The sequence below is a fragment of the Mustelus asterias genome, unplaced genomic scaffold (genome assembly GCF_964213995.1).
Source record: "Mustelus asterias unplaced genomic scaffold, sMusAst1.hap1.1 HAP1_SCAFFOLD_4958, whole genome shotgun sequence".
NCBI classification, from domain to species: domain Eukaryota; kingdom Metazoa; phylum Chordata; class Chondrichthyes; order Carcharhiniformes; family Triakidae; genus Mustelus; species Mustelus asterias.
Window position 1 is genome coordinate 1 of NW_027594901.1, and position 10,697 is coordinate 10,697.

The 10,697-nt window shown below is 50.7% G+C and overlaps 1 protein-coding gene across 1 annotated transcript; it reads right to left on the bottom strand.

The window, feature by feature from the left end:
* Positions 1 to 3,113: 3,113 nt before the first annotated feature.
* On the bottom strand, positions 3,114 to 9,577 carry trpt1 (tRNA phosphotransferase 1; the record flags this gene model as incomplete). Its single annotated transcript, XM_078208974.1, has 4 exons — positions 3,114 to 3,240; positions 5,392 to 5,502; positions 5,580 to 5,636; positions 9,400 to 9,577. Coding segments are annotated over 4 exons (369 nt in total), but the record flags the coding sequence as incomplete, so codon positions are not given.
* Positions 9,578 to 10,697: the final 1,120 nt, after the last annotated feature.

Sequence of the window (10,697 nt, forward strand, 5' to 3'; positions counted from 1 at the left end):
CCCCTTCCCCCTCTTGTCTGTCTCTCTCCCCTTCCCCCCTTGTCTGTCTCTCTCCCCTTCCCCCTCTTGTCTGTCTCTCTCCCCTTCCTCCCCTTGTCTGTCTCTCTCCCCTTCCTCCCCTTGTCTGTCTCTCTCCCCTTCCCCCCCTTGTCTGTCTCTCTCCCCTTCCCCCCCTTGTCTGTCTCTCTCCCCTTCCGCCCCCTTGTCTGTCTCTCTCCCCTTCCCCCCCTTGTCTGTCTCTCTCCCCTTCCGCCCCCTTGTCTGTCTCTCTCCCCTTCCCCCCCCTTGTCTGTCTCTCTCCCCTTCCCCCCCTTGTCTGTCTCTCTCCCCTTCCCCCCCTTGTCTGTCTCTCTCCCCTTCCCCCCCTTGTCTGTCTCTCTCCCCTTGGTCCTCCCCCCTTGTCTGTCTCTCTCCCCTTCCCCCCCTTGTCTGTCTCTCTCCCCTTCCCCCCCTTGTCTGTCTCTCTCCCCTTCCCCCCCTTGTCTGTCTCTCTCCCCTTCCCCCCCTTGTCTGTCTCTCTCCCCTTCCCCCCCTTGTCTGTCTCTCTCCCCTTCCCCCCCTTGTCTGTCTCTCTCCCCTTCCCCCCCTTGTCTGTCTCTCTCCCCTTCCCCCCCTTGTCTGTCTCTCTCCCCTTCCCCCCCTTGTCTGTCTCTCTCCCCTTCCCCCCCTTGTCTGTCTCTCTCCCCTTCCCCCCCTTGTCTGTCTCTCTCCCCTTCCCCCCCCTTGTCTGTCTCTCTCCCCTTCCCCCCCTTGTCTCTCTCCCCCTTCCCCACCTTGTCTCTCTCCCCCACCTTGTCTCTCTCCCCCACCTTGTCTCTCTCCCCTCCCCCCTTGTCTCTCTCCCCCACCTTGTCTCTCTCCCCCACCTTGTCTCTCTCCCCCACCTTGTCTCTCTCCCCCACCTTGTCTCTCTCCCCCACCTTGTCTCTCTCCCCCACCTTGTCTCTCTCCCCCACCTTGTCTCTCTCCCCCACCTTGTCTCTCTCCCCCACCTTGTCTCTCTCCCCCACCTTGTCTCTCTCCCCCACCTTGTCTCTCTCCCCCACCTTGTCTCTCTCCCCCACCTTGTCTCTCTCCCCCACCTTGTCTCTCTCCCCCACCTTGTCTCTCTCCCCCACCTTGTCTCTCTCCCCCACCTTGTCTCTCTCCCCCACCTTGTCTCTCTCCCCCACCTTGTCTCTCTCCCCCACCTTGTCTCTCTCCCCCACCTTGTCTCTCTCCCCCACCTTGTCTCTCTCCCCCACCTTGTCTCTCTCCCCCACCTTGTCTCTCTCCCCCACCTTGTCTCTCTCCCCCACCTTGTCTCTCTCCCCCACCTTGTCTCTCTCCCCCACCTTGTCTCTCTCCCCCACCTTGTCTCTCTCCCCCACCTTGTCTCTCTCCCCCACCTTGTCTCTCTCCCCCACCTTGTCTCTCTCCCCCACCTTGTCTCTCTCCCCCACCTTGTCTCTCTCCCCCACCTTGTCTCTCTCCCCCACCTTGTCTCTCTCCCCCACCTTGTCTCTCTCCCCCACCTTGTCTCTCTCCCCCACCTTGTCTCTCTCCCCCACCTTGTCTCTCTCTCCCCCACCTTGTCTCTCTCCCCCACCTTGTCTCTCTCCCCCACCTTGTCTCTCTCCCCCACCTTGTCTCTCTCCCCCACCTTGTCTCTCGTTTTCTCTCTCTCTCTCTCTCACACACGTACGCTCTCTCTTGTTCTCCTCTTTCGGAGTAAGAAGCTATTCTAACCCACATCTGGGTAAAGGATCCCTGATTTCATTGCTGCAGCTTTGAGGAATGTGTGTGTTTGGGAGCAGATTTGGGGTTGCTGCCACATTCCCCCCCCCTCGATTCCTCCAATATACTGTACTTCCTGGAGGCGCGCTAACTCAAAGCTGCCTTGCAGTGACTGTGACCATGCTGATCCCAGCTTCAAGGCGGGTTGGCGTTCTCCGGTTCACAGTGGCCTGTGTTTGCCCGGCCTCCTTTTACCAGGGACTTCCAGTGCATTGCTCCTTCTCTCTATCTCATCCTCCCTCTGGGTGCGTTATCTTATGTCTGATTCTCTCTCTGTCCACCCTCCCCGTGTTTTCCTAACTGCTGGGAAGTGAACTGGATTTTTTAAATTTGGGAATGGGGCTGATTCCGTCCAGTTTGCTTCCTCTTGGGAAGGGTACGTTTTGCAGCAAGGGTTAATAATGTCAGGGGCTGGGCTTTAGTGCGACAGGTGTGGGGGCTTCAGTTGCCCCGTTAACCCTGACCGCACATTAGCATCTCCCTGCCCCCCGAGAGAGCTGCTGCACTTTGAAAGAGCAACTTGGTTGGGGTTTTAACTGAAGACCAGCCAGGCCCAGAATGACCAAGCCATTCCTTCCCCCTCACCCCCCGACCCCCACGGGTGGTTCTGGAAATTTAGCAACATTTGCTCCAGTAACAAAGACGGATCATGATGGTAATTTGTTGGTGAGACTGTTAGAACTCTCTCTGACTTATCCCCACCACCCTGGTTTTTATCAACACCATATACATACACACGTGGTTAGAAATGTCGGTTTAACTATCAATTTCAAGGTGAAATTGTAAAACCGTTTTTTTTTTTTGTTGCGTTGTCAGTTCAAGTCTTGTTATATTTGCTCCTGTCCTCCCTGCCTCACTCAGTGCCCGCTGCTAACCACTCCTGGCCTTCTGCAGGGATAGACATGCTCAGTCTGGGTATCGAACCCTCCGCAGGTTCGAGCGGGGGGGGGGGTGGTCTGGCTCGCTCCCTCACCGCCCCCCTCCCCACTTCCAATCAAGATGTGGCAATGGACTGGGGTGAACACAGTAAGAAGTCTCACAACACCAGGTTAAAGTCCCAACAGGTTTACGTGGAATCACGAGCTTTCGGAGTGCCGCTCCTTCCTCCTCCACTCACCTGCTGAAGGAGCAGTGTGCCGAAAGCTCGTGATTCCACGTAAACCTGTTGGAGTTGAACCTGGTGTTGAGAGACTTCCTCCTGTGCCTGTTACTCAGAGGCTGTGGGAGGAACGGTTTATAAAATGTCAGGAGTTGCTGGTAACCAATGATCGATCTCCGCTGTTTTTAGATGTTTTTGATAAATGGATACAATTAAAAAAAAACTTGAACTGTGTTTTGTGAGATTACTTTATTCAGTGAAAGGGAGGGTGGCATGTAGGGACGCTGACGGAACGCACTGCTTCCATATTCCACACCTGGTACAGGAAGCTCCACCTCACCATCAATCCAGAGAAATCAAACATCCTGTACAATAAAACACACAACGCATCAGCCCCTGAACATCGTGCAGCAAGATCCCACCCTGTAACACTCTGCTGGGTTGAGAGGGGGTGGACTTTCCTCCTCCTCTTCCCCACCCACAATCTGGAAAGATAACTGGCTGATTGCTTTGGACTGAGGGGAATTCTCACTGTGTTAGGCTGTGTCGCTCAGACTGATCTACCTTACACCCACTCTAACTCAGAGATATATCAGAGAGTTACAAATACCCCTCACTGTAACATTGGCAATGTTTAGAACATAGAAAAACTACAGCACAAACAGACCCTTCAGCCCACAAGTTGCGCCGGTCATGTCCCTAACTACCTATAACCCTCAATCCTATTAAGTCCCATGTTATGCTGCAACTGTACAGGACCTTGGTGAGACCACATTTGGAATATTGTGTGCAGTTCTGGTCACCTCACTATAAGAAGGATGTGGAAGCACTGGAAAGAGTGCAGAGGGGATTTACCAGGATGCTGCCTGGTTTGGAGGGTAGGTCTTATGAGGAAAGGTTGAGGGAGCTAGGGCTGTTCTCACTGGAGCGGAGGAGGCTGAGGGGAGACTTAATAGAGGTTTATAAAATGATGAAGGGGATAGAGTGAACATTCAAAGACTATTTCCTCAGGTGGATGGAGCTATTACAAGGGGGCATAACTATAGGGTTCGTGGTGGGAGATATAGGAAGGATATCAGAGGTAGGTTCTTTACGCAGAGAGTGGTTGGGGTGTGGAATGGACTGCCTGCAGTGATAGTGGAGTCAGACACTTTAGGACATTTAAGCGGTTATTGGATAGGCACATGGAGCACACCAGGATGATAGGGAGTGGGATAGCTTGATCTTGGTTTCAGATAATGCTCGGCACAACATCGTGGGCCGAAGGGCCTGTTCTGTGCTGTACTGTTCTATGTTCTACTCATCCAGAAGTCTCTTAAAAGACCCTATCAAGTTTGCCTCCACCACCACTGACGGCAGTCGATTCCACTCACTCACCACCCTCAGTGAAAAACATACCCCTGACATCTCCTCTGTACCTACTCCCCAGCACCTTAAACCTGTGTCCTCTCGTAGCAGCCATTTCAGCCCTGGGAGGAAGCCACCCGATATATACCTCTATCAGGTCACCTCTCATCCTTCGTCTCTCCAAGGAGAAAAGACCGAGCTCCCTCAGCCTATCCTCATAAGGCATGCCACTCAATCCAGGCAACATCCTTGTAAATCTCTGCACCCTTTCTATGGCTTCCACATCCCTCCTGTAATGAGGCGACCAGAACTGAGCACAGTACTCCAAGTGGGGTCTGACAAGGGTCTTATAAAGCTGCATCATTATCTCCCAACTCCTAAACTCAATCCCTCGATTGATAAAGGCCAGCACACCGTACGCCTTCTTAACCACCTCCTCTGCCTATGAGGCTGATTTAAGAGTCCTATGGACCCGGACCCCAAGGTCCTTCTGATCCTCTACACTGCTTGTGTCTTACCCTTGATATTATACTCCTTCATCCCATTTGACCTGCCAAAATGTACCACTACACATTTATCCGGGTTGAAGTCCATCTGCCACTTCTCCGCCCAGTCTTGCATCCTATCTATGTCACACTACAGCTTCTGACATCCCTCCAGACTATCCACAACACCACCAACCTTCGTGTCGTCGGCAAACTTACCAACCCATCCCTCCACTTCCTCATCCAGGTCATTTATGAAAATGACAAACAGCAAGGGTCCCAGAACAAGATCCCTGGGGCACTCCACTGGTGACCAACCTCCATTCAGAAAAAGACCCGTCGACAACCACTCTCTGCCTTCTGCAGGCAAGCCAGTTCTGGATCCACAAGGCAACAGCCCCTTGGATCCCATGCCCTCTCACTTTCTCGAGAAGTCTTGCATGGGGGACCTTATCGAACGCCTTGCTGAAGTCCATGTAAACCACATCTACCGCTTTTCCTTCGTCAATGTGTTTAGTCACATTTTCAAAGAACTCCACCAGGCTCGTAAGGCACGATTTGCCTTTGACAAAGCCGTGCTGACTACTTTTGAGCACACTAAACTTCTCTAAATGTTTAATGGTTACAGTCGATAGGACTGGGATATCCTAGTTGAGATGTATCTGTAACATTCCACAAACTCACTGGTCGGTTTTAACTGTAGAACTTTCTCAAAGTATTTCGGAAGCAAAACTCCCTCCTCATTCCCAGGAGTCAAGATCACCTGATTTGTGGAAAAATAGAACGGAATTCCATCTGAAAAAGAAGAGAATGTCCGGAAGCATTGCGGTGGTGAAGGGATCTTGGAAAGAAAGTCTGCGAGCTTGACTTACCGCTCAGAGCGCTCCTTATCCCGATGAAGATGGCCAGATCACAGTTACCTCGCATACCTGTGGGGTGCGGAGAGGAAACGTTACAGACTGCGCAACATCATTACAAACTGAGAGACCCCAGGACTGTCAGTGACACGGCCACTGGGCTGCATAGTAACCACATCCTGTTTACGGTCACTGCACCAGACATTGGCTCAGGTCAGACACTAACGTCCCACACCCTGATTGTAATCTCCACATAGATTGGGTAAATCGAATCAGCCACAATGCCGTGGCGGAGGAATTCCTGGAGTGTATGCGCGATGGTTTCCTGGACCAATACGTGGAGGAACCAACCAGAGAGCAGGCCATCTCAGACTGGGTACTGTGTAATGAGAAGGAAATCATTGCCAATCTCACTGTACAAGACCCCTCGGGGGATGAGCGACCATAACATGATAGAATTGTTTATCAAGATGGAGAGTGAAGTAGTTGATTCAGAGACTAGGGTGCAGAATCTTAATAAAGGAAACTATGGGGATATGAGGCGTGAGTTGGCCTTGATAGATTGGGGAGAGTTACTTAAAGGGATGACAGTGGATAGGCAATGGCAAACATTCAAGAAACGCATGGGGGAACTGCAGCAACTGTTTATTCCTGTCTGGTAAAATGGGTAAGAGGGCCAATCCATAGCTTACAAAGGAAATTAGAGAGAGTATCCGATTGGATAGGTAACTGGCTGTCTGATCGAAGATAGAGGGTGGTGGTGGATGGAAAATTTTCGGACTGGAGGCAGGTTGCTAGCGGAGTGCCGCAGGGATCAGTGCTTGGTCCTCTGCTCTTTGTGATTTTTATTAATGACTTAGAGGAGGGGGCTGAAGGGTGGATCAGTAAATTTGCTGATGACACCAAGATTGGTGGAGTAGTGGATGAGGTGGAGGGCTGTTGTAGGCTGCAAAGAGACATAGATAGGATGCAAAGCTGGGCTGAAAAATGGCAGATGGAGTTTAACCCTGATAAATGTGAGGTGATTCATTTTGGTAGGACAAATTTAAATGTGGATTACAGGGTCAAAGGTAGGGTTCTGAAGACTGTGGAGGAACAGAGAGATCTGGGGGTCCATATACACAGATCTCTAAAGGTTGCCACTCAAGTGGATAGAGCTGTGAAGAAGGCCTATAGTGTGTTAGCTTTTATTAACAGGGGGTTGGAGTTTAAGAGCCGTGGGGTTATGCTGCAACTGTACAGGACCTTGGTGAGACCACATTTGGAATATTGTGTGCAGTTCTGGTCACCTCACTATAAGAAGGATGTGGAAGCGCTGGAAAGAGTGCAGAGGAGATTTACCAGGATGCTGTCTGGTTTGGAGGGTAGGTCTTATGAGGAAAGGTTGAGGGAGCTAGGGCTGTTCTCTCTGGAGCGGAGGAGGCTGAGGGGAGACTTAATAGAGGTTTATAAAATGATGAAGGGGATAGATAGAGTGAACGTTCAAAGACTATTTCCTCGGGTGGATGGAGCTATTACAAGGGGGCATAACTATAGGGTTCGTGGTGGGAGATATAGGAAGGATGTCCGAGGTAGGTTCTTTACGCAGAGAGTGGTTGGGGTGTGGAACGGACTGCCTGCTGTGATAGTGGAGTCGGACACTTTAGGAACTTTCAAGCGGTTATTGGATAGGCACATGGAGCACACCAGGATGATAGGGAGTGGGATAGCTTGATCTTGGTTTCAGATAAAGCTTGGCACAACATGGTGGGCCGAAGGGCCTGTTCTGTGCTGTACTGCTCTATGTTCTATAAGCAAGAAGCAGACAGATTGGCCAAGATAAATAATAGGTCTGAGGATTGGGAGCAGTTTAGAATTCAGCAAAGAAGGACCAAGGGATTGATTAAGAAGGGGAAAATACAGGACGAAAGTAAGCTTGCAGGGGACATAGACTGACACTAAGAGTTTCTATAGATACATGAAGAGAAAGAGGTTGGTGAAGACAAATGTAGGTCCCCTGCAGACAGAAACGGGGGAAATGTATGATAGGGGATAAAGAAATGGCCGAGTAACTGAATACATACTTTGATTCTGTCTTCACAAAAGACACAAATCAGGTGCCAGAAATGTTGAAGAATGCAAGATTTAGTGAGAGGGAAGAACTGAGGGAGATCAATATTAGTAGAGAAATGGTGCTGGGAAAGTTGATGGGATTGAAGGCAGATAAATCCCCAAGGCCTGATAATCTACATCCCAGAGTACTTAAGGAAGTGGCTCTCGAAATTGTGGATGCATTGGTGGTCATCTTCCAGGATTCTAGAAACTCTGGAACAGTTCCTGGAAATTGGAGGGTAGTGAATGTCACTCCAATATTCAAAAAGGGAGGTAGAGAGAAAATAGGGAATTATAGACCAGTAAGCTTAACATCAATAGTGGGGAAAATTCTCAAATCCATTATCAAGGACTTTATCGCAGAGCATTTGGAAAGCAGCGGCAGGATCAGACAGAGTCAGCATGGATTTATGAAGGGGAAAATCATGCTTGACAAATCTGTTGGAATTCTTTGAAGATGTAACTAGTCGAGTTGACAAGGGGGAGCCAGTCAATGTGGTATATTTAGACTTTCAGAAAGCGTTTGACAAAGTCCCGCACAAGAGATTATCGCATGGGATTGGAGGAAGCGTATTGCGATGGATAGAAAACAGGTTGGTAGAGAGGAAGCAAAGAGTAGGAATTAATGGGTATTTTTCAAATTGGCGGGCAGTAACTAGTGAGGGTGTCACAGGGATCGGTGCTGGGACCCCAGCTATTCACAATATATATTAATGATTTGGATGAGGGAACAAAATGTAACATCTCAAAGTTTGCAGGTGATACCAAGTTGGGTGGGAGGGTGAACTGTGACGAGGATGCAGAGATCCTTCAGAATGATCTGGGCAGGTTGGGTGAGTGGGCTAATCAATGGCAGATACAGGATAATTTGGATAAATGTGAGGTTATTCACTTTGGAAGCAAAAACAAGGCGGCAGATTACTACCTGAATAGCTGTAAATTGGGAGAGGGGGAGTGTGCAGCGGGACCTGGGTGTCCTTGTGCACCAGTCACTGAAGGTAAGCGTGCAGGTGCAGCAGGCGGTAAAGAAGGCAAATGGTATGTCGGCCTTCATTGTGAGAGGTTTCGAGTACAGGAGCAGGGATGTGTTGTTGCAATTATACAGGGCCTTGGTGAGGCCACACCGAGAGTATTGTGTGCAGTTTGGGTCTCCTTTTCTGAGGAAGGATGTTCTTGCTCTCGAGGGAGTGCAGCGAAGGTTTACCAGGCTGATTCCGGGGATGGCGGGACTGATGTATGAGGAGAGATTGACCAGGTTAGGATTGTTTTCACTGGAGTTCAGACGAATGAGGGGGGATCTCACAGAGACTTATAAAATTCTAACAGGACTAGACAGGGTAGATGCAGGGAGGATGTTCCCGATGGTGGGGGGGAGTCCAGAACCAGGGGTCACAGTCTGAGGATTCGGGGGAGACCATTTAGGACGGAGGTGAGGAGACATTTCTTCACCCGGTGAGCCTGTGGAATTCATTCCCACAGGAAGTAGTTGATGCCAAAACATTGAATGTATTCCAGAGGCGGCTGGATAGAGCACTTGGGGCGAACGGGATCAAAGGTTATGGGGAGAAAGCAGGATTAGGCTATTGAGTTGGATGATCAGCCATGATGGTGATGAATGGGGGAGCAGGCTCGAAGGGCCGAATGGCCTCCTCCTGCTCCTATCCTCTATGTTTCTCTGTAACTCACCACTCACTACTCCCCCATCAGTACGCCAGGCACTGGCCCAGTTCAGACACTAACTTACCGCTCACGACTCCCCCGTCCTCAGGCAGCCCTGTTGCCAGGTGGATGTGTGTGCGTGACATGCTTCTCAGCCCATCGCTCTTTATCGAGGGCCAGTGTCTCAGGTAGGTGCCATGGACAGCCTGATCCGGGACATTGCCAGCCTCCAGAGAGATCGGAAACAGCTCCAGCTCCTCCACCTTCCAACAACAAGAGTGGTGGTTAGCAGAACAAGATTATCCCCATCAAACACTCCCAGGACAGGTACAGCACGGAGTTAGATACAGAGTAAAGCTCCCTCTACACTGTCCCCCATCAAACACTCCCAGGACAGGTACAGCACGGGGTTAGATACAGAGTAAAGCTCCCTCTACACTGTCCCCATCAAACACTCCCAGGACAGGAACAGCACAGGGTTAGATACAGAGTAAAGCTCCCTGTACACTGTCCCCATCAAACACTCCCAGGACAGGTACAGCACGGGGTTAGATACAGAGTAAAGCTCCCTCTACACTGTCCCCCAGCAAACACTCCCAGGACAGGTACAGGACGGGGTTAGATACAGAGTAAAGCTCCCTCTACACTGTCCCCCATCAAACACTCCCAGGACAGGTACAGCACTGGGTTAGATACAGAGTAAAGCTCCCTCTACACTGTCCCCATCAAACACTCCCAGGACAGGTACAGGACGGGGTTAGATACAGAGTAAAGCTCCCTCTACACTGTCCCCCATCAAACACTCCCAGGACAGGTACAGCACTGGGTTAGATACAGAGTAAAGCTCCCTCTACACTGTCCCCATCAAACACTCCCAGGACAGGTACAGCACGGGGTTAGATACAGAGTAAAGCTCCCTCTACACTGTCCCCATCAAACACTCCCAGGACAGGTACAGGACGGGGTTAGATACAGAGTAAAGCTCCCTCTACACTGTCCCCCATCAAACACTCCCAGGACAGGTAAAGCACGGGGTTAGATACAGAGTAAAGCTCCCTCTACACTATCCCCCATCAAACACTCCCAGGACAGGTACAGCACTGGGTTAGATACAGAGTAAAGCTCCCTCTACACTGTCCCCCATCAAAGACTCCCAGGACAGGTACAGCACGGGGTTAGATACAGAGTAAAGCTCCCTCTACACTGTCCCCATCAAACATTCCCAGGACAGGTACAGCACGGGGTTAGATACAGAGTAAAGCTCCCTCTACACTGTCCCCATCAAACACTCCCAGGACAGGGACAGCACGGGATTAGATACAGAGTAAAGCTCCCTCTACACTGTCCCCATCAAACACTCCCAGGACAGGTACAGCACGGGGT